We start from the raw sequence: 23,675 nt of genomic DNA, 5'->3' as shown, positions 1-23,675 counted from the left end.
TCCATCTGTACCTGTTACTCTCCTCCTCCTCTCTCTCTCTCCATCTGTACCTGTTACTCTCCTCCTCCTCTCTCTCTCTCCATCTGTACCTGTTACTCTCCTCCTCCTCTTATGATTGTGTTCTGTACCTGTTACTCTCCTCCTCCTCTCTCTCTCTCCATCTGTACCTGTTACTCTCCTCCTCCTCCTCTCCATCTGTACCTGTTACTCTCCTCCTCCTCTCTCTCCCTCCATCTGTACCTGTTACTCTCCTCCTCCTCTCTCTCTCTCCATCTGTACCTGTTACTCTCCTCCTCCTCTCTCTCTCTCCATCTGTACCTGTTACTCTCCTCCTCCTCTTATGATTGTGTTCTGTACCTGTTACTCTCCTCCTCCTCTCTCTCTCTCCATCTGTACCTGTTACTCTCCTCCTCCTCCTCTCCATCTGTACCTGTTACTCTCCTCCTCCTCTCTCTCCCTCCATCTGTACCTGTTACTCTCCTCCTCCTCTCTCTCTCTCCATCTGTACCTGTTACTCTCCTCCTCCTCTCTCTCTCTCCATCTGTACCTGTTACTCTCCTCCTCCTCTTATGATTGTGTTCTGTACCTGTTACTCTCCTCCTCCTCTCTCTCTCTCCATCTGTACCTGTTACTCTCCTCCTCCTCTTATGATTGTGTTCTGTACCTGTTACTCTCCTCCTCCTCTCTCTCTCTCCATCTGTACCTGTTACTCTCCTCCTCCTCTTATGATTGTGTTCTGTACCTGTTACTCTCCTCCTCCTCTTATGATTGTGTTCTGTACCTGTTACTCTCCTCCTCCTCTTATGATTGTGTTCTGTACCTGTTACTCTCCTCCTCCTCTCTCTCTCTCCATCTGTACCTGTTACTCTCCTCCTCCTCTTATGATTGTGTTCTGTACCTGTTACTCTCCTCCTCCTCTTATGATTGTGTTCTGTACCTCTGGCAAGGCTTTTCTTTAGTGTATAGAATGTTTATCATCACCACATATTCTTTACAGTTGCAGGCAGTAAAACATATTCACTGTGGTACAGGTGTACAGACTGGGAAAATAGTATGGTATGTATTTAGTGTGTATTTAGTGTATAGAATGAGAGAGAATGGGTACAGGTGTACAGACTGGGAAAATATGTTTTGAACTTTCATCCAACTCGGAATTGTAAATCCGGAAGTCGGGTCTCTTTCTAGAAGCTACGACCTGAAGATCACTGACGTCATCATAAAAGGTATCGTTTTTTTTCGAGTTCCAAGTTGTCTTGAAAGCAGCATATATCCAGAGAATGACAGACTTTGATGACAAAGTTTAATGACAAAATTTGCCCACGATGGACCGCCGTGCCACTTCCTGGTCAAGGAAGCACAACATGAGTCCATTCAGAAAGTATTCAGACCCCTTGACTTGTTCCCCCCCAAAAAATAAGTTACAGCCTTATTCTAAAAATGGAGTTTTTGTTCCTCATCAATCTACACACAATACCCCATAATGACATCACAATACCCCATAATGACATCACAATACCCCATAATGACATCACAATACCCCATAATGACATCACAATACCCCATAATGACATCACAATACTCCATAATGACATCACAATACCCCATAATGACATCACAATACCGGTACCGAGTCAGTGTGGAGGTTATATACAGGGGGTACCGGTACTGAGTCAGTGTGGAGGTTATATACATGGGGCACCGGTACTGAGTCAGTGTGGAGGTTATATACAGGGGGCACAGGTACTGAGTCAGTGTGGAGGTTATATACAGGGGGTACCGGTACTGAGTCAGTGTGGAGGTTATATACAGGGGGCACCGGTACTGAGTCAGTGTGGAGGTTATATACAGGGGGCACCGGTACTGAGTCAGTGTGGAGGTTATATACAGGGGGCACAGGTACTGAGTCAGTGTGGAGGTTATATACAGGGGGCACCGGTACAGAGTCAGTGTGGAGGTTATATACAGGGGGCACCGGTACTGAGTCAGTGTGGAGGTTATATACAGGGGGCACAGGTACTGAGTCAGTGTGGAGGTTATATACAGGGGGCACCGGTACAGAGTCAGTGTGGAGGTTATAAACAGGGGGCACCGGTACTGAGTCAGTGTGGAGGTTATATACAGGGGGCACCGGTACTGAGTCAGTGTGGAGGCTATATACAGGGGGCACCGGTACTGAGTCAGTGTGGAGGTTATATACAGGGGGCACCGAGTCAGTGTGGAGGTTATATACAGGGGGCACCGGTACCGAGTCAGTGTGGAGGTTATATACATGGGGCACCGGTACTGAGTCAGTGTGGAGGTTATATACAGGGGGCACCGGTACTGAGTCAGTGTGGAGGCTATATACAGGGGGCACCGGTACTGAGTCAGTGTGGAGGTTATATACAGGGGGCACCGGTACCGAGTCAGTGTGGAGGTTATATACAGGGGGCACCGGTACCGAGTCAGTTTTGAGGCTATATACAGGGGGTACCGGTACTGAGTCAGTGTGGAGGATATATACAGGGGGCACCGTTACTGAGTCAGTGTGGAGGTTATATACAGGGGGCACCGGTACCGAGTCAGTGTGGAGGTTATATACAGGGGGCACCGGTACCGAGTCAGTGTGGAGGTTATATACAGGGGGTACCGGTACTGAGTCAGTGTGGAGGTTATATACAGGGGGCACCGGTACTGAGTCAGTGTGGAGGTTATATACAGGGGGCACCGGTACCGAGTCAGTGTGGAGGGGTACAGGCTAGTTGAGGTAATCTGTACCTGTAGGTGGGTGTGAAGTGATTATGCACACCTGTCTGGCCATTTGGCCTGAATGCCAAGCGTCATGTCTGGAGCAAACCTGGCACCATCCCTACAGTGAAGCATGGTGGTGACATTCAGCATCTCTGAATGTCTTGGAGTGGCCCAGTCAGAGCCCGGACTCGAACCCAATCGAAAATAGCTGTGCAACGATGCTCCCCATCCAACCAGACAGAGCTTGAGAGGATCTGCAGAGAGGAATGGGAGAAACTCCCCAAATACAGGTGTGCCAAGCTTGTAGCGTCATACCCAAAAAGACTCTAGGATGTAATCGCTGCCAAAGGTGCTTCAGCAAAGTACTGAGTAAAGGGTCTGAATACTTATGTGAAGAATAAGGCTGTAACTTAACAAAATTTGAAAAAAAAAGTCAGGGGTCTGAATACCTTCCTGAATGCACTGCCCCACCCCTCACCAAAACAAACACAAACACACGAGAATAAAAGAAAGGTGAATAGCGCCTCCCATACCTGTTCCTCGTGCGCCACTGTGGCGAAGCTCTTCACCCTTTTCCCATCAACTATTTATTTATCCTCTATACGTACTCCGCTGTCATTCTCTGCCATACACTAATATTACCCCTCCCCTTTCTAATATATTGTCTTACCCTTCTTCTCGTTCCCACCTCGAAGCGGAATGGAGAAAGCGAGAGGGAGTGTGTAAAAGAAGAAGAAGAAGAAGATGAAACCGGTCGAACAGGTACTAGCCTGGCCCAGATCTAGTTTGTCACCGTTATTTCTGAGGCGCATGCGCGCTGCTACCTGTGCTTCCTGAATAAAGGAAAGAAAGGACTAGCCTACCTGTGTTGCCTCTGACAAACCTCTGAATTCACCGTGTTGTGTTGGGTGGCTGTGAATCGGAATAGTTCTCAGCGGTCTACCTGACAAACTCCGAGGATAGAACGTCGCCTGAAGGTACGGGCACACCTGAACAAGCGAACTCACCTGCAGAGACGCTACCGGGGCTGTTTACGTGGAGTGTGGGCTTGGAGAAAAACAACGGAGAAAAAGAGAAAGAAAACGGGATAGGTAGAAGACAGAAACTACACAGCTACAAAGTTTGTTGTTAAGGTGGAGAAGGAGGGAGGAGTACGCGAAGAAGGAGAGAGGGGAACAATCCCCACGGTTTATTTTTTTCCAGCGGGAAGTTTTTTTTTCTCACGAGTTTACCTAGAGTATATTGATTAGACGAAGGCGACAGATTAACCGTAAAAACCGACCATGCCGCGAGCCTTCCTTGTAAAGAAGGCGAGATACTCTCCCGGTAAGCGGAACTGGAGCGAGCTGCCAGACCACGAGCGCGGGTACGTCTATATCCCAGGTGAGGGTTGTGTTCCGTTAATAAACCATTTTGTTTCGGTGAAACACGAGCAGCAGCACACAGCGGCACCGAATAACGGGAAATCAGTGTTCAATGACACGATTGATAAATTGTTAGGCTTTAACTATAACGGTTTAACAAAAACTCAACCAGAATCCAAAAGTGTAAGTAGGCTACATTACAACAGTATCGGGGTGGAACGTTTTGGCATCATTTTTACACTGTCGTGGCAGGACATATTCCAGGATAGATCATAGGACTTCCAATACCATGTGTGTGGGTTTTATTGGTCTAGAGGTAAAGACACTGCATTGGAGCGGGTCAGGCCCAACTATAGTGCGTGTGGCATTGTTCCCCTGTGAGCCACAAAATAACCAGGACACCCCAACAACTCCCACTGTCCGATCTTCAGACCCGAGTAGTTTCCTTGTTGGAGAGAGAAGGGGGGGGGGGGGTTAAAACAGGTTGCAGCACTGCCCCAATCTACCTCACCCATACGGCCTGTCATATTTCTTGTAAACCCACTTGTTTCACGAAGCGCCGCGGTATAGACTGCATTGGTTGGCCTTATAGGCAGTCTATACCGCGGCGCTTCATGAAAAAATAGCATATTGGTTTGCAATATATTTTAGATGTAAGTCCTACTGTGTAGAACAGACATGCCTTTAACTGTTTGACATGCAGACTAATATATATGTATAGAAATATATATATTTATATTTATCCATAATCCACACAGTAGCCTAATACTTAACGTGACCGGTGTTTTACACGGAGGGACGGTTCACCTCTTCTTCTTTTAACTAGACTAGATATGTCTCTCTTGCGTCACAGTACCGGTGGGCTTTTTGTTATTTGTTATGGGCTGTGGTATCAGATAACCGATAGCGGGCAGGAAGCCTAGCGGTTAATAGCGTTGGTTAATTGCAGTAACTGAAAGGTTGCTGGTTCGAGACGACTGGATGAAAAGTCTATCGACGTGCCCTTTGAGCAAGGCACCAAACACCAAATTGCTCCTGTAAGTCTAGCGCCTACTATATGACTAAAATGTGAACACGTTCACCTAAGACCTCCTTCCCACACCACAGCTAACTTTTAATCATTACCTTTTAGATCCTGTAAAAGTCTCTGGTACTGAAAACGATCGTTAGATTAGCACCCAACAGGAGATTTCACTTCCTGAACTAATACATAGGAAAATAAAACATTAAAAACGCTTTAAGTAAGAAACAAACCAAACCTCTCAGTATGGTTATGGGGTAAGGCTTTGTAAGATCTATTTTTGTTGTTGTTGCTGATGTGTATTTAATATGTTTTTAATGAAAACGATTGAAAACCAAGACTATTTCAAACTCCAAAGATGTGAACGTTTAGGTTATTTGCCTGAAGAGCAAAAATCACCAGCAGTCGTCATGGTGACAACGCTATCAGCAGCATCCCATAACCTAGTTATTACCCGGATGTGTGAAGTTACCTGCCCTGTGTTTCACTCCAACTACGGCGGGGATCCTTGTCCCTAACTAACAATGCTTCCATGGCGTTTATCACATAATGCGTTTAGCATTAGGTTAGCTTTACACATTTCTCACCATCATTCTGAGCAAGATAATTGGACATTGAAACGCATGTGATTGGTAGCTATTCTATTCTTTTTGTAGCTTCAACTAATACATAAATAAATAAAATGGTACAGGATATATTTTTTTCTATGTTGAGAAGAGGGGGAAAAAACGATGCTAACAGTACCTGTGCACATTTGGGAAGAAGCATTCTTCATTGAGTGCGCTGTACGCGCCCCCGCCGTCTGGATAATGTTTAGGAGGATGGTAAATGCTGGGTGAAATAGCGGACTAGGGCTAGGACCCTCGTCTCCCAACACACAAGTCACACACCCTTAGCAAACACACCAAACCACTGTTCTTCTGTTGACTCGCTCTCTCTCTCCGTGGGAGGTTAAGATAGCACCTAGGTCGATTTGTTTGAATATCACCCTTTACATTGTCTTTGACTTCATCCTCCTCTGTGTTTGACACTTTTCATTAAACCGTTAGTTCAGCCTGTGCTCACGGATAGACGTAACATAGTACATTTAAATTGGGGACACTCCAATTAGTATGATATTTTTTTGTATGGCATGTATTAAATTGTCGATGTCTATCATCCATTTGATGTGCAATAACCTACATTATGTTACACATCTGCAAAATGTATGATATGTTACAAATTCCAATTTGTTGTGGCTAACTTTGGCTAGGTGGCTAACTTTGGCTAGGTGGCTAACTTTGGCTAGGTGGCTAACTTTGGCTAGGTGGCTAACTTTGGCTAGGTGGCTAACTTTGGCTAGGTGGCTAACTTTGGCTAGGTGGCTAACTTTGGCTAGGTGGCTAACTTTGGCTAGGTGGCTAACTTTGGCGAGGTGGCTAACTTTGGCGAGGTGGCTAACTTTGGCGAGGTGGCTAACTTTGGCGAGGTGGCTAACTTTGGCGAGGTGGCTAACTTTGGCGAGGTGGCTAACTTTGGCGAGGTGGCTAACTTTGGCGAGGTGGCTAACTTTGGCGAGGTGGCTAACTTTGGCGAGGTGGCTAACTTTGGCTAGGTGGCTAACTTTGGCTAGGTTAGGAGTTATAGTTTGGGGTTAAGGTTAGGGGCTATGGGTTAGGTTAGATTAAAGGGTTAGGGTTAGAGGAAGGGTTCGCTAACATGCTAAATAGTTGCAAACGAACTAAAAAGTTGTAAGTAGTAGAAAAGTTGTCCGTGATGAGATTTGAAAACACAGCCTTTGAGTTATACCAGCCTACTTTAGTTTTGCCTTAAGTAAACCTTTTTGTCTTCTGTAGCCATACCAGACGTTAAATATTATACTCATTTGAGTATCCAGGATTTACGTTGACTCTATTATGTCTCGTCCAGGGGTGTGCAACCCTGTTCCTGGAGGGCCGCAGGTACTGCAGGATTTTGTTCCACACCTGACCAATTAAACTAATTGATTTGTTCAGTGACTGCCTGCATTCAACACACCGACGCCAATCCAGAAACAGAGATACCCACCCCTGGTCTAGTCTATGAGAACAGACTGTTTGATAACATGAATTAGCTTTTCAAAGATGAGACTGAACCAAGGTTTCAAATATCCGTGTTATAATATCTGGTTATATGGATAGTCATTGTTTGCCTGGAGGTGCGCTTGACGCTGGAGTGAGGGAAGGGAGGGGTGAGCAAACAGCTCGTTAACAATTAGTGTGTGTGTGTGTGTGTGTGTGTGTGTGTGTGTGTGTGTGTGTGTTATATTGTTTGAAGTGAAATAAATATGACTTCAGTTGAGCAATTAAATTAAAACCAACTTCATTCTGTCCCAATATGACACTGGGAATAGGTGGAACCTGCTCCCTCAGATTAAACTGTTACATAAATATATATATATATATATTAATTACTAAACTACATTTTAAAGCCCATGTTTTATCATAATTATTTATAAAACAATATCTGTCAGCTGTATTTTGAGGAGGGAGCACACGGACTGGATCAGGCAAAGAGTTACCCCCCCCCCCCCCCCGACTGGTGGACCAGGCAAAGAGTTACCCCCCCCCCCCGACTGGTGGACCAGGCAAAGAGTTACCCCCCCCCCCGACTGGTGGACCAGGCAAAGAGTTACCCCCCCCCCCCGACTGGTGGACCAGGCAAAGAGTTACCCCCCCCCCCGACTGGTGGACCAGGCAAAGAGTTACCCCCCCCCCCGACTGGTGGACCAGGCAAAGAGTTACCCCCCCCCCCCGACTGGTGGACCAGGCAAAGAGTTACCCCCCCCCCCCGACTGGTGGACCAGGCAAAGACTTACCCCCCCCCCCCCGACTGGTGGACCAGGCAAAGAGTTACCCCCCCCCCCCGACTGGTGGACCAGGCAAAGAGTTACCCCCCCCCCCGACTGGTGGACCAGGCAAAGAGTTACCCCCCCCCCCGACTGGTGGACCAGGCAAAGAGTTACCCCCCCCCCCCGACTGGTGGACCAGGCAAAGACTTACCCCCCCCCCCCCCGACTGGTGGACCAGGCAAAGAGTTACCCCCCCCCCCCGACTGGTGGACCAGGCAAAGACTTACCCCCCCCCCCGGACTGGACCAGGCAAAGAGTTACCCCCCCCCCCGACTGGTGGACCAGGCAAAGAGTTACCCCCCCCCCCCCGACTGGTGGACCAGGCAAAGACTTACCCCCCCCCCGGACTGGACCAGGCAAAGAGTTACCCCCCCCCCCCCCCGACTGGTGGACCAGGCAAAGAGTTACCCCCCCGGACTGGACCAGGCAAAGACTTACCCCCCCCCCCCCCCCCCGGACTGGAACAGGCAAAGAGTTACCCCTCTCCCTCGTAAATGGTTCCTTCCGAGGTGCACGGAACCATCAGTAGAGCGGAAGAGGAAGCGGAGACTTTTTTTTTTCCCTTCCTGTTTTCAAAGGAATTCAATGAGTGAAGTAAACTATTTGTGTCTATAGGGGAGCAACCACCTGGAGAAGTGATGTTGTTCAACCTGGAGAAGTGATGTTGTTCAACCTGGAGAAGTGATGTTGTTCAACCTGGAGAAGTGGTGTTGTTCCACCTGGAGAAGTGGTGTTGTTCCACCTGGAGAAGTGATGTTGTTCCACCTGGAGAAGTGGTGTTGTTCCACCTGGAGTAGTGGTGTTGTTTCACCTGGAGTAGTGGTGTTGTTCCACCTGGAGTAGTGGTGTTGTTCCACCTGGAGTAGTGGTGTTGTTCCACCTGGAGTAGTGGTGTTGTTCCACCTGGAGTAGTGGTGTTGTTCCACCTGGAGTAGTGGTGTTGTTCCACCTGGAGTAGTGGTGTTGTTTCACCTGGAGAAGTGGTGTTGTTTCACCTGGAGTAGTGGTGTTGTTTCACCTGGAGTAGTGGTGTTGTTCCACCTGGAGTAGTGGTGTTGTTCCACCTGGAGTAGTGGTGTTGTTCCACCTGGAGAAGTGGGTATACTCAAATTTTGCCTCATATTTCCAAACGTCCCGCCCAGCTAAGGATGCTGTGGAGTTGTTTTTCAGTGGCAGGGACTGGGAGACTAGTCAGGATCGAGGGGAAAGATTAATGGAGCAAAGTACAGAGAGATCCTTGGTCAAAACCTGATCCAGAGGGCTCAGGATCTCAGACTGGGGTGAAGGTTCACCTTCCAACAGGACAATGACCCTAAGCACACAGCCAAGACAACGCAGGAGTTGCTTCGGGACAAGTCTCTGAATGTCCTTGAGTGGCCCAGCCAGAGCCCGGACTTGAACCCAATCTAACATCTCTGGAGAGACCTGAAAATAGCTGTGCAGCGACGGTCCCATTCAACCTGATAGAGCTTGAGAGGATCTGCAGAGAAGAATGAGAGAAACTCCCCAAATACAGGTGTGCCAAGCTTGTAGCGTCATACCCAAGAAGACTCAAGTCTGTAATCACTGCCAAAGGTGCTTCAACGAAGTACTGAGTAAAGGGTCTGAATACTAATGTAAATGTAATATTTCATTTAAAAAAAATTTAATACATTTTCAAAAATGTCTAAAAACCTCTTTCTGCTTTGGCATTATGGGGCATTGTGATGTCATTATGGGGCATTGTGATGTCATTATGGGGCATTGTGATGTCATAATGGGGCATTGTGAGGTCATTATGGGGCATTGTTTGAAGATTGAGGAGGAAAAATATCTATTTAGAATAAGGCTGTAACGTAACAAAATGTGGAACGAATGTTTGTATATTCAATTGACCACCAAGAAGCCATTTCAAGCTATAAATCAAGTTTGAATTGTTATCTTGTCTAACTATCTTAGCTGGCAAGCCTGTTGGCAAGGTTATTAGACTTTAGAAAAGCAGCCAACAACTACATGTACTGAATAAGACTCACATTCCTTTAAATCTTTTACCCAGATTTTAGCAGAGATGCCCCTCAGGGTTTTTGGTTGACACCCCTGATTATGAGCCACACAAAACAACGCGACCTCATGCAATGCTTTGATTTACGAGTTATCCGATTGGCTCCTGTCCTGTTATAGAATCAACAGATTCAATTGTGTGATCAACTGACATTTATAGAACACACACACACATACGTCTCTACACTTACTGTCTGGAGGGGTGTCTGTACTGTCTGGAGGGGTGTCTGTACTGTCTGGAGGGGTGTCTGTACTGTCTGGAGGGGTGTCTGTACTGTCTGGAGGGGTGTCTGTACTGTCTGGAGGGATGTCTGTATTGCCTGGAGGGGTGTCTATACTGCCTGGAGGTGTGTGTGTGTGTGTACTGCCTGGAGGCGTGTGTGTACTGCCTAGAGGTGTGTGTGTGTGTACTGCCTAGAGGTGTGTGTGTGTGTACTGCCTAGAGGTGTGTGTGTGTGTACTGCCTGGAGGGGTGTGTGTGTGTGTACTGTCTGGAGGGGTGTCTGTACTGCCTGGAGGTGTGTGTGTGTGTGTGTGTGTACTGTCTAGAGGTGTGTGTGTGTACTGTCTAGAGGTGTGTGTGTGTACTGCCTAGAGGTGTGTGTGTGTGTGTGTGTGTGTGTACTGCCTGGAGGCGTGTGTGTACTGCCTGGAGGCGTGTGTGTACTGCCTGGAGGCGTGTGTGTGTGTACTGCCTGGAGGTGTGTGTGTGTGTACTGCCTGGAGGTGTGTGTGTGTGTGTACTGCCTAGAGGTGTGTGTGTGTGTACTGCCTAGAGGTGTGTGTGTGTGTGTACTGCCTAGAGGTGTGTGTGTGTGTACTGCCTAGAGGTGTGTGTGTGTGTGTGTACTGCCTAGAGGTGTGTGTGTACTGCCTAGAGGTGATTGTGTGTGTGTGTGTGTACTGCCTAGAGGTGATTGTGTGTGTGTGTGTGTACTGCCTAGAGGTGTGTGTGTGTACTGCCTAGAGGTGTGTGTGTGTACTGCCTAGAGGTGTGTGTGTGTGTGTGTGTGTGTGTGTGTGTGTGTGTGTGTGTGTGTACTGCCTAGAGGTGTGTGTGTGTGTGTACTGCCTAGAGGCGTGTGTGTGTACTGCCTGGAGGCGTGTGTGTGTACTGCCTGGAGGTGTGTGTGTGTGTACTGCCTGGAGGCGTGTGTGTGTACTGCCTGGAGGTGTGTGTGTGTGTACTGCCTGGAGGTGTGTGTGTGTGTACTGCCTAGAGGTGTGTGTGTGTACTGCCTGGAGGTGTGTGTGTGTGTGTGTGTGTGGTGTGTGTGTGTGTGTGTGTGTGTGTACTGCCTGGAGGGGTGTGTGTACTGCCTGGAGGGGTGTGTGTGTACTGCCTGGAGGCGTGTGTGTGTACTGCCTGGAGGCGTGTGTGTGTACTGCCTGGAGGGGTGTGTGTGTGTGTGTGTGTGTGTACTGCCTGGAGGGGTGTGTGTGTGTGTGTACTGCCTGGAGGGGTGTGTGTGTGTGTGTACTGCCTGGAGGCGTGTGTGTGTGTACTGCCTGGAGGCGTGTGTGTGTGTACTGCCTGGAGGCGTGTGTGTGTGTACTGCCTGGAGGGGTGTGTGTACTGCCTGGAGGCGTGTGTGTGTGTACTGCCTGGAGGCGTGTGTGTGTGTGTGTGTGTGTGTACTGCCTGGAGGCGTGTGTGTGTACTGCCTGGAGGTGTGTGTGTACTGCCTGGAGGCGTGTGTGTGTACTGCCTGGAGGCGTGTGTGTGTGTGTACTGCCTGGAGGCGTGTGTGTGTGTGTACTGCCTGGAGGCGTGTGTGTGTGTGTACTGCCTGGAGGCGTGTGTGTGTGTACTGCCTGGAGGCGTGTGTGTACTGCCTAGAGGTGTGTGTGTGTGTGTGTACTGCCTAGAGGTGTGTGTGTACTGCCTAGAGGTGTGTGTGTGTGTGTGTGTGTACTGCCTAGAGGTGTGTGTGTGTGTACTGCCTAGAGGTGTGTGTGTGTGTGTACTGCCTAGAGGTGTGTGTGTGTGTGTGTGTACTGCCTAGAGGTGTGTGTGTGTGTACTGCCTAGAGGTGTGTGTGTGTACTGCCTGGAGGGGTGTGTGTGTGTACTGCCTAGAGGGGTGTGTGTGTGTACTGCCTAGAGGGGTGTGTGTGTGTGTACTGCCTAGAGGGGTGTGTGTGTGTACTGCCTAGAGGGGTGTGTGTGTGTGTGTGTGTGTGTGTGTGTACTGCCTAGAGGTGTGTGTGTGTGTGTACTGCCTAGAGGTGTGTGTGTGTGTGTGTGTGTACTGCCTAGAGGTGTGTGTGTGTGTGTGTGTACTGCCTGGAGGGGTGTGTGTGTGTACTGCCTGGAGGGGTGTGTGTGTGTGTACTGCCTGGAGGGGTGTGTGTGTGTGTACTGCCTGGAGGGGTGTGTGTGTGTGTACTGCCTGGAGGTGTGTGTGTGTGTGTGTGTGTGTGTACTACCTGGAGGTGTGTGTGTGTGTGTGTGTACTACCTGGAGGTGTGTGTGTGTGTGTACTACCTGGAGGTGTGTGTGTGTTTGAGGAGCTTACAGCAGAAACCTGTGTCTCTGGACTGGCCGGTCAGACTGGTCCAACGGTAACTATAGTGTGTGTGAGGCACAAGACAATGCCTTTAAACACACACACACACAAGTCCCCCCCCCTGTGTGTGTGTGTGTGTGTGTGACCATATTGTAGGTTATATTCTATCTTTTCTCCTCTCTTGTTCCAGTGTCTGCATTCCCCTTATTGGAGGAGACTGAAGCCAGCCCAGCAGAGACCGCTCTCTGCCTCTCCACGACGACACGCTACGAGTTCACCAACCTGCGTGACGAGCACAGCGGGATGACCCCGAGAGCGGAGCTGCCCTCGTGCACGTTGCTGGGTCGGGGGTTAGAGGTCAAGAGGAGGGCACAGAGCAGCACCTACGTCCGCTCCAAAATCAAGGTGGGTGACTGAGGCATCATGGGGAATGTAGTCTTTTTTATGTGTGTGTCGTCATCGTGTTTGTTGTTCTGGGAATATAAAACGCCCAATCATCTCTTAACTCGTTTTTTTCTCCTGTCTGTCCTTCTCTGTTTCTTCTATAGGTGACTACAGGTGAGCTACCCAGTGAGATTCCAATACCTCCCCAGCCTGCCGTCCCCGAAATCACCACCACACCTGTTGCCTTGACGACATCCGCTACTGCCCCGGTCTCCACAGTAACGAAGTCAGGGACAGGTGCTCAGGCGTCGTTCGTGTGCCAGGTATGTCAAATAACCTCCTCTCTCACCATTCCCCATCTCTCCCTCCGTATCTAATCCCCCGCTCTCCACTCCCTCCATGTCTAATCCCCCCCCTCAACTCCCTCCATGTCTAACCCTCTCCTCTCCACTCCCTCCATTTCTAATCCCTCTCCACTCCCTCCATTTCTAATCCCCCTCTCTCCACTCCCCCCGTGTCTAATCCCCCTCTCCTCTCCACTCCCTCATGTCTAACCCTCTCCTCTCCACTCCCTCCATGTCTAATCCCCCCTCTCTCCACTCCCTCCATGTCTAATCCCCCCTCTCTCCACTCCCTCCATGTCTAATCCCCCCTCTCTCCACTCCCTCCATGTCTAATCCCCCCTCTCTCCACTCCCTCCATGTCTAATCCCCCCTCTCTCCACTCCCTCCATTTCTAATCCCCCTCTCTCCACTCCCTCATGTCTAACCCTCTCCTCTCCACTCCCTCCATTTCTAATCCCCCCTCTCTCCACTCCCTCCATGTCTAATCCCCCCTCTCTCCACTCCCTCCATGTCTAATCCCCCCTCTCTCCACTCCCTCCATGTCTAATCCCCCCTCTCTCCACTCCCTCCATGTCTAATCCCCCCTCTCTCCACTCCCTCCATGTCTAATCCCCCCTCTCTCCACTCCCTCCATGTCTAATCCCCCCTCTCTCCACTCCCTATCTCTCTCTCTCTCTCTCTCCTGTTCCTCCCTATCCCCTCTCTCTCTCTCTCCTGTTCCTGTGTAACCCATCAGGTGTGTCAGAAGGTGTTCCAGTACCAGAGGATGTTGAACCGACACCTGAAGTGTCACAGTGATACTAAGAGACACCTGTGTAACCACTGTGGTAAAGGGTTCAACGACACCTTCGACCTGAAGAGACACGTCAGAACACACACAGGTAGGACAGACACAGACACAGACACAACACACACACACACAGACACACACACAGGTAGGAAACACACACAGGTAGGACACACACACACACACACAGGTAGGACACACACACACACAGGTAGGACACACACACACACACACACAGGTAGGACACGCACACACACACACACACACACACACACACAGGTAGGACGCACACACACACACACACACACACAGGTAGGACACACACACACACACACAGGTAGGACACACACACACACACACACACACACACAGGTAGGACACACGCACACACACACACAGGTAGGACACACCACACACACACACAGGTAGGACACACACACACAGGTAGGACACACCACACACACACACACAGGTAGGACACACCACACACACACACAGGTAGGACACACACACACACAGGTAGGACACACACAACACACACACAGGTAGGACACACACACACACACACAGGTAGGACACACCACACACACACACAGGTAGGACACACACACAGGTAGGACACACACACACAGGTAGGACACACCACACACACACACAGGTAGGACACACCACACACACACACAGGTAGGACACACCACACACACACACAGGTAGACACACCACACACAGGTAGGACACACACACACACACACACACAGGTAGGACACACACACACACACACACACACACACAGGTAGGACACACACACACACAGGTAGGACACACACACACACACACACACACACAGGTAGGACACAACACACACACACACACACACAGGTAGGACACACACACACACACAGGTAGGACACACACACACACACACACACACACACACACACACACAGGTAGGACACACACACACACGCACAGGAAACACACACACACACACACACAGGTAGGACACACACACACACGCACAGGAAGAACACACACATACACACACAGGTAGGACACACACATACACGCACAGGAAGAACACACACACACACACACACACAGGTAGGACACACACACAGGTAGAACACATGCGCACACACACACACACACATGCACACACACACACACGGGTAGGACACACACACACACGCACAGGAAGAACACACACATACACACACAGGTAGGACACACACATACACGCACAGGAAGAACACACACACACACACAGGTAGGACACACACACAGGTAGAACACATGCGCACACACACACACACATGCACACACACACACACGGGTAGGACACACACGGGTAGGACACACACAGGCACACGGACAGAGATGTACAGAAAAACTGATTTGCAGGTACACTACACAAACCATTAACCAGCCCACCCCTCACTATACCCCTCAGCCTACCCCTCACTATACCCCTCAGCCCACCCCTCACTACACCCCTCACTAGACCCCTCAGCCCACCCCTCACTAGACCCCTCAGCCCACCCCTCACTAAACCCCTCAGCCCACCCCTCACTATACGCCTCACTATACGCCTCACTAGACCCCTCAGCCCACCCCTCACAAAACCCCTCAGCCCACCCCTCAGCCAACCCCTCACTAGACCCCTCAGCCCACCCCTCACTAGACCCCTCAGCCCACCCCTCACTAGACCCCTCAGCCCACCCCTCACTAGACCCCTCAGCCCACCCCTCACTAGACCCCTCAGCCCACCCCTCACTAGACCCCTCAGCCCACCCCTCACTAGACCCCTCAGCCCACCCCTCAGCCCACCCCTCACTATACCCCATCCACCCCCACTAAACCCCACCCACCCCTCACTAAACCCCACCCACCCCTAACTCCACCCCTCACTAAACCCCACCCACCCCTCACTAAACCCCACCCACCCCTAACTCCACCCAGTGCTCCTCCATCTCATCTCATTCCTCTCCCTCCATCCCTCCATCTCTAATCCAGTCCCTCCATCCCTCCATCTCTAATCCATCCCTCCATCTCTAATCCCTCCCTCCATCTCTAATCCCTCTCTCCCTCCATCTCGAATCCCTCTCTCCCGCCATCTCGAATCCCTCTCTCCCGCCATCTTGAATCCCTCTCTCCCGCCATCTCGAATCCCTCTCTCCCGCCATCTCGAATCCCTCTCTCCCGCCATCTCGAATCCCTCTCTCCCGCCATCTCGAATCCCTCTCTCCCGCCATCTCGAATCCCTCTCTCCTTCCATCGCTAATCCCTCTCTCCCTCCATCGCGAATCCCTCTCTCCCTCTAGGAGTGCGTCCCTACAAGTGCTCTCTGTGTGACAAGGCCTTCACCCAGCGCTGCTCTCTAGAGTCTCACATGAAGAAGATCCACGGTGTGACCCTGCAGTACGCCTATAAGGAGAGACGCAACAAACTCTACGTCTGTGAGGAGTGTGGCCACACCGCCTCTTCCCAGGGTGCACTGCTCAAACACTACCACGCCCTCCACCCCAACTCCGCCTTCCTGAGGGCGAAGGGGGGAGAGGGGAGGGGGGTGAGGAGTCAATGCCTGGGTCGCCGTATTTTCGAACAGTCAATATAGTGATGATACTACAGGATCAGGGGGGCAGTAGAGGGAGGGAGGGAGGGATGAGGAGAGGGAGGGAGGGATGAGGGGAGGGAGGGATGAGGAGAGGGAGGGAGGGAGGGAGGGATGAGGAGAGGGAGGGAGGGATGAGGGGAGGGAGGGATGAGGAGAGGGAGGGAGGGAGGGAGGGATGAGGAGAGGGAGGGAGGGATGAGGAGAGGGAGGGAGGGATGAGGAGAGGGAGGGAGGGAGGGAGGGAGGGAGGGAGGGATGAGGAGAGGGAGGGAGGGGGGGCAGTAGAGGGAGTTTTTTTGTTTGTTGCCAAAACCATCTACAGGGTCGTATTCATTAGGGCATGTAAAGTAATGTATTCACGACAATGTAACGTTTCCTATTGGACAGATGCAAGGTCGTCTCTCCCTGTTTCAGGCCATTTACTTCGGTTTGGTGCCTAATGAAAACGACCTAGGTAAATGAAATCTAACGTAGTGGCAACGTGTGAGATTAGGATTGAGATAATGTCTAGTTTGAGATTGTTATGGTTCTTATCAAGGAAAACATATATATATAATGCAGTAAAGGGTTTAATATATTTATTTTGTTATAAATTGAATATGTGTATGTTATTATGAATTTGATTGATAAAAAGAGACAATGTTTGTTTTTGGGTTTACACTTCTGAAAAGGGAAAATGGTATACTGTAGGAAATCTTTTGCACAACTACATTACCCTATACTACAGTAAGGTGCTGTAACTACATTACCCTATACTACAGTACGGTGATGTAACTACATTACCCTATACTACAGTAAGGTGCTGTAACTACATTACCCCATACTACAGTAAGGTGATGTAACTACATTACCCTATACCACAGTAAGGCGCTGTAACTACATTACCCCATACTACAGTAAGGTGCTGTACCTACATTACCCTATACTACAGTAAGGTGATGTAACTACATTACCCTATACTACAGTAAGGTGCTGTAACTACATTACCCTATACTACAGTAAGGTGATGCAACTACATTACCCTATACTACAGTAAGGTGCTGTAACTACATTACCCTATACTACAGTAAGGTGATGCAACTACATTACCCTATACTACAGTAAGGTGATGCAACTACATTACCCTATACTACAGTAAGGTGATGTAACTACATTACCCTATACTACAGTAAGGTGCTGTAACTACATTACCCTATACTACAGTAAGGTGATGCAACTACATTACCCTATACTACAGTAAGGTGATGTAACTACATTACCCTATACCACTGTAAGGTGCTGTAACTACATTACCCTATACTACTGTACGGTGCTGTAGCTACATTACCCCATACTACAGTAAGGTGATGTAACTACATTACCCTATACTACAGTAAGGTGATGTAACTACATTACCCTATACTACAGTAAGGTGCTGTAACTACATTGCCCCATACTACAGTAAGGTGATGTAACTACATTACCCTATACTACAGCAAGGTGCTGTAACTACATTACCCTATACTACAGTAAGGTGATGCAACTACATTACCCTATACTACAGTAAGGTGCTGTAACTACATTACCCTATACCACTGTACGGTGCTGTAACTACATTACCCTATACCACTGTACGGTGCTGTAACTACATTACCCTATACTACTATACGGTGCTGTAACTACATTACCCTATACCACTGTAAGGTGCTGTAACTACATTACCCCATACTACAGGACGGTGATGTAACTACATTACCCTATACTACAGTAAGGTGATGTAACTACATTACCCCATACTACAGTAAGGTGATGTAACTACATTACCCTATACCACAGTAAGGTGCTGTAACTACATTACCCCATACTACAGTAAGGTGCTGTACCTACATTACCCTATACTACAGTAAGGTGATGTAACTACATTACCCTATACTACAGTAAGGTGCTGTAACTACATTACCCTATACTACAGTAAGGTGATGCAACTACATTACCCTATACTACAGTAAGGTGCTGTAACTACATTACCCTATACTACAGTAAGGTGATGCAACTACATTACCATATACTACAGTAAGGTGATGCAACTACATTACCCTATACTACAGTAAGGTGATGTAACTACATTACCCTATACTACAGTAAGGTGCTGTAACTACATTACCCTATACTACAGTAAGGTGATGCAACTACATTACCCTATACTACAGTAAGGTGATGTAACTACATTACCCTATACCACTGTGAGGTGCTGTAACTACATTACCCTATACTACTGTACGGTGCTGTAACCACATTACCCCATACTACAGTAAGGTGATGTAACTACATTACCCTATACTACAGTAAGGTGATGTAACTACATTACCCTATACTACAGTAAGGTGCGGTAACTACATTACCCTATACTACAGTAAGGTGATGCAACTACATTACCCTATACTACAGTAAGGTGCTGTAACTACATTACCTTATACCACTGTACGGTGCTGTAACTACATTACCCTATACCACTGTACGGTGCTGTAACTACATTACCCTATACTACTATACGGTGCTGTAACTACATTACCCTATACCACTGTAAGGTGCTGTAACTACATTACCCCATACTACAGGAAGGTGCTGTAACTACATTACCCTATACTACAGTAAGGTGATGTAACTACATTACCCTATACTACAGTAAGGTGCTGTAACTACATTACCCTATACTACAGTAAGGTGATGCAACTACATTACCCTATACTACAGTAAGGTGCTGTAACTACATTACCCTATACCACTGTACGGTGCTGTAACTACATTACCCTATACCACTGTAAGGTGCTGTAACTACATTACCCTATACTGCTGTACGGTGCTGTAACTACATTACCCTATACCACTGTAAGGTGCTGTAACTACATTACCCTATACTACTGTACGGTGCTGTAACTACATTACCCTATACCACTGTAAGGTGCTGTAACTACATTACCCTATACTACTGTACGGTGCTGTAACTACATTACCCTATACCACTGTAAGGTGCTGTAACTACATTACCCTATACTACAGTAAGGTGCTGTAACTACATTACCCTATACTACTACAGCAAAGGTTGGGGTCAATTCCAGTCAATTCAGGAAGTATTCCAATGCTTTTCAATGAGCAACATTTGGAATCGGAATTTGGTTTGCCTTTGAATAAATAATAACAATAATAATTTATTTATCTTGTATAGCACTTTTCATGACAGAAAATAATCTCAAAACGCATAAAAAGGAAAATAAACAAACAACAAATTTTAAAATCGAGATGGTGGAGAGACTGAATGTCTCTGTTTGACTTGGGATGAAAGGCTGGGAGTTGACAGGAGGGGACCTCGACGATACAGAGAGAATCAAAGACAGTCTGACAAACAGACCCAGAGCTCTTTATCAGTGCACCGCACCTGCTTCTCCAACGCTCCTCCACCACAGGACCCGCTCCTCCACCATAGGACCCACTCCTCGTCCACAGGACCCGCTCCTCTGTAGGTGCTGGACCTCCTGCAGGTACTGGACTTCTGGACCTCTTTAGGTACTGGACCTCTGTAGGTACTGGACTTCTGGACCTCTGTAGGTACTGGACTTCTGGACCTCTGTAGGTACTGGACCTCTGTAGGTACTGGACTTCTGGACCTCTTTAGGTACTGGACCTCTGTAGGTACTGGATTTCTGGACCTCTTTAGGTACTGGACCTCTGTAGGTACTGGACTTCTGGACCTCTGTAGGTACTGGACCTCTGTAGGTACTGGATTTCTGGACCTCTTTAGGTACTGGACCTCTGTAGGTACTGGACTTCTGGACCTCTGTAGGTACTGGACCTCTGTAGGTACTGGACCTCCATTGCCGAACATGTAGCACCCACCTGGGTGATGCCACAGCTTCTGAAAGGTGCAATTTGAATTGACTGGTATTTTAAATGGAATTGATCCCAACCCTGTGTTCTATAACCGTGACTACTGTTTAAAGACCGAGACTGTGAGACAAAGTGCCAGTCGTGTTTACATTCATATCCAATAGGACTTGGAAGGGATATAACGTCTGTGGAAGAGATTACTGCTAGCATACTGGAAAAGCACAGTTAGTTTATTCTATCCTGGTCCCAGATCTGTTTTGTGCTGTGTAGCCAACTCCTGTTGCATTTGACAAGACAACACAACACGCAGATCTAGAACCAGGCTAAGATTTGTTGTAGGTTTAGTATAGGATTTAGACTCATTCTTGGGTTACAAAGAACTCCACTATAAAACACTGTTGTTTTTTTCGATTGAGTTTTTCTGTAAGTAGCGCTTGTTGTAGGTTTTCATATTCATATGTTTGATGTGCGGTTTTCTGTTTGTTGTATGTGGCATTGTTATTAGAGATTGGGAATCTGCATTTTGTGTGTGTGTGTTTCTACTGTATAAGTGCCTGACTACTCATAAGCTAAAGAGAACCAAAATGGCGATCTGCTTTCTGCACTGCTGAGATCACAATGATCGTTTCTATCACTGTATAATGGAGAGAGAGAGAGAGAGAGACCGAGGTGTTTTCTATTGATGACAGGCATTTGAATGACGACTGTACTGTAGGTATGGTCAGGTCCGCCATTATTACCCCCCCCCCCCCCCCTTGATACAGATGACAAAATAATTCAATACAAAAGACTAATTCTGAGCGATATTGCCTGCTCAACAAAATGGGGAAATGGTATATTTAGATTTTTTTATATCAATACAATTGCTCAGCGAACGAACTATATTTTCATGTCATCTGACCATAGCACCGCCTGGCGTTTCCACCGCCTGGTGTTTCCACCGCCTGGTGTTTCCACCGCCTGGCGTTTCCACCGCCTGGCGTTTCCACCGCCTGGCGTTTCCACCGCCTGGTGTTTGCTAAACGGCATAGGAACCGGTGCTTTGGTCAGATGACCTGTAAATAGAGCTCCTCACCGCACAACAGCGGTGGGTTTGGCGTTGAACAACAGAGGTGGGTTTGACGTTGAGGAACAGAAGCAGGAACGAACCGCCGTACCTACTGTAAAATATGGGGGTGGATGTTTTGATGTTATGGGGCTGTTTTGTTTCCACTGATCATGGGACACTTGTTTAAGGTCAACGGCATCAGGAACTTTATCCAGTACCAGGACATTATTTTGAGTGTGTGTGTGAGAATGTAGTGTGTGTGTGAACTGTGATCTTTGTGTGTGTGAACTGTGATCTTTGTGTGTGTGTGTGTGTGTGAACTGTGATCTTTGTGTGTGTGTGTGTGAACTGTGATCTTTGTGTGTGTGTGTGTGTGTGAACTGTGATCTCTGTGTGTGTGTGTGTGAACTGTGATCTTTGTGTGTGTGTGTGTGTGTGTGTGTGTGAACTGTGATCTCTGTGTGTGTGTGTGTGAACTGTGATCTTTGTGTGTGTGTGTGTGTGTGAACTGTGATCTCTGTGTGTGTGAACTGTGCCCTTTGTGTGTGTGAACTGTGATCTCTGTGTGTGTGTGTGAACTGTGATCTCTGTGTGTGAACTGTGATCTCTCTGTGTGTGTGTGTGTGTGAACTGTGATCTTTGTGTGTGTGTGTGTGTGTGTGTGAACTGTGATCTTTGTGTGTGTGTGTGTGTGTGAACTGTGATCTTTGTGTGTGTGTGTGTGTGCCAAAAACCAGATTTTCTTCTGCCAAGGAGGCTGACACAAGTGGAACTTCCAGCAAGATGATAATAACCTCCAGGACGAATCGAACATTTACCCACACATCTAGATGCTGCAATAGTCACCTCAGTCCCCGGGCTTTTGATTCTGTGTGGAGGACTGGATTAAGATTCCACCCAACGTGTTCTCCAGGCACATAAAACATTCTAGAAATGGGCTCAGTGGTGTTATCCTCGCAGGGTGCTGGAGCATTGACAACAGGGGTGCCAAGAACCCCACTTTTTTTTGGGGGGGGGGGGGGGGGGGGGGTTTGTATGTATTTCCTGTTCAACAAAATTTCATTCTCTGAGCAATTGTATTGTTATAAAATAGTATATTTTCACCCTTTTTTTGTTGCATGAAATATATCTCAGTATTTTATATTGTTTTATTTATACAAGATTTTTTTGCTTATCTTTATCCAGGGTGCCAATAAATATGGACCTGGTTGTATCTGGGGTTTTGTTTTCGGTTTATCACACAAAAAATGTATGAAATTGTTCTATTTCGTTGTGTACTGTATAAAAAAAAAAAAACACTACTGCGTTTGTTTGTGGCCAGTAAAACTGTGAGATTTAAAACTGTTTCTTTCTTTCTAAGACTTTCCTTACCATGTTGCAAAGCTTGACTTGCTGTCGGTTAACGCCAACAGATTGTTATGCTGGTGTGGTGGGTTGTGGATGCTGTCTGTGTGTTCAGGCGGTGTTTTTATATGACAATCATGGTGACACTTATTACTCAATATTAAATCTATTTCCTGGAATGTATCAAATATTGGCCTGCTGTGTATCTGTAGTTCAATCACTTTAGTTTTTTATTCCGTTTAAATGAATAGAAAATCAGAGCTGTGTGTGTGTGTGTGTGTGTGTGTGTGTGTGTGTGTGTGTGATAGATTACACAGACCCACAAAGAATTTGAAAACAGATCCAATTTTGATAAACTCCCATATCTACTGGGTGAAATACCACAGTGTGCCATCACAGCAGCAAGATTTGTGACCTGTTGCCACGAGAAAAGGGCAACCAGTGAAGAACAAACACCATTGTAAATACAACCCATATTTATGTTTAAATATTTTCCCTTGTGTACTTTTGTAACTATTTGCACATCATTATGTAGCCAAGTAGCCTAGTGGTTAGAGCGTTGGACTAGTAACGCAAAGGTTGCTAGATTATATCCCCCGAGCTGACAAGGTACAAAATCTGTTGTTCTGCCCCTGAACAAGCCAGTTAACCCACTGTTCCTAGACCAGTTAACCCACTGTTCCTAGGCCAGTTAACCCACTGTTCCTAGGCCAGTTAACCCACTGATCCTAGACCAGTTAACCCACTGTTCCTAGGC

The 23,675-nt window shown here is 47.9% G+C and overlaps 1 protein-coding gene and 1 long non-coding RNA gene across 2 annotated transcripts; both read left to right on the top strand.

Annotated features, from left to right (window-relative positions):
- Positions 1–3,497: 3,497 nt before the first annotated feature.
- ovol1a (ovo-like zinc finger 1a) lies at positions 3,498–16,681 on the top strand. The gene is made up of 5 exons (XM_031791701.1): positions 3,498–4,113; positions 12,724–12,938; positions 13,082–13,240; positions 13,998–14,142; positions 16,370–16,681. The coding sequence occupies exons 1-5, from the start codon at positions 4,014–4,016 to the stop codon at positions 16,660–16,662; spliced, it is 912 nt and encodes a 303-aa protein (XP_031647561.1). The 5' UTR covers positions 3,498–4,013; the 3' UTR covers positions 16,663–16,681.
- A 242-nt stretch (positions 16,682–16,923) lies between these two features.
- On the top strand, positions 16,924–23,106 carry LOC116353928 (uncharacterized). The gene is made up of 2 exons (XR_004203334.1): positions 16,924–20,415; positions 20,500–23,106. It is a non-coding gene; the product is annotated as an uncharacterized LOC116353928 (long non-coding RNA).
- The last annotated feature ends 569 nt before the right edge of the window (positions 23,107–23,675 follow it).

This window comes from Oncorhynchus kisutch, linkage group LG16, assembly GCF_002021735.2.
Source record: "Oncorhynchus kisutch isolate 150728-3 linkage group LG16, Okis_V2, whole genome shotgun sequence".
NCBI lineage: Eukaryota > Metazoa > Chordata > Actinopteri > Salmoniformes > Salmonidae > Oncorhynchus > Oncorhynchus kisutch.
The sequence above is the reverse complement of the archived record's forward strand: the minus strand, read 5'-3'. Positions and strand labels throughout refer to the sequence as shown.

What these genes read in the sequence shown, in the direction of transcription:
- ovol1a (XM_031791701.1), top strand. Translation starts at nt 4,014, where the DNA reads ATGCCGCGAGCCTTCCTTGTAAAGAAGGCGAGATACTCTCCCGGTAAG. An exon ending in AGGCGTCGTTCGTGTGCCAG is followed by an intron (nt 13,241 to 13,997) that starts GTATGTCAAATA and finishes GTAACCCATCAG; the next exon opens with GTGTGTCAGAAGGTGTTCCA. An exon ending in ACACGTCAGAACACACACAG is followed by an intron (nt 14,143 to 16,369) that starts GTAGGACAGACA and finishes CTCTCCCTCTAG; the next exon opens with GAGTGCGTCCCTACAAGTGC.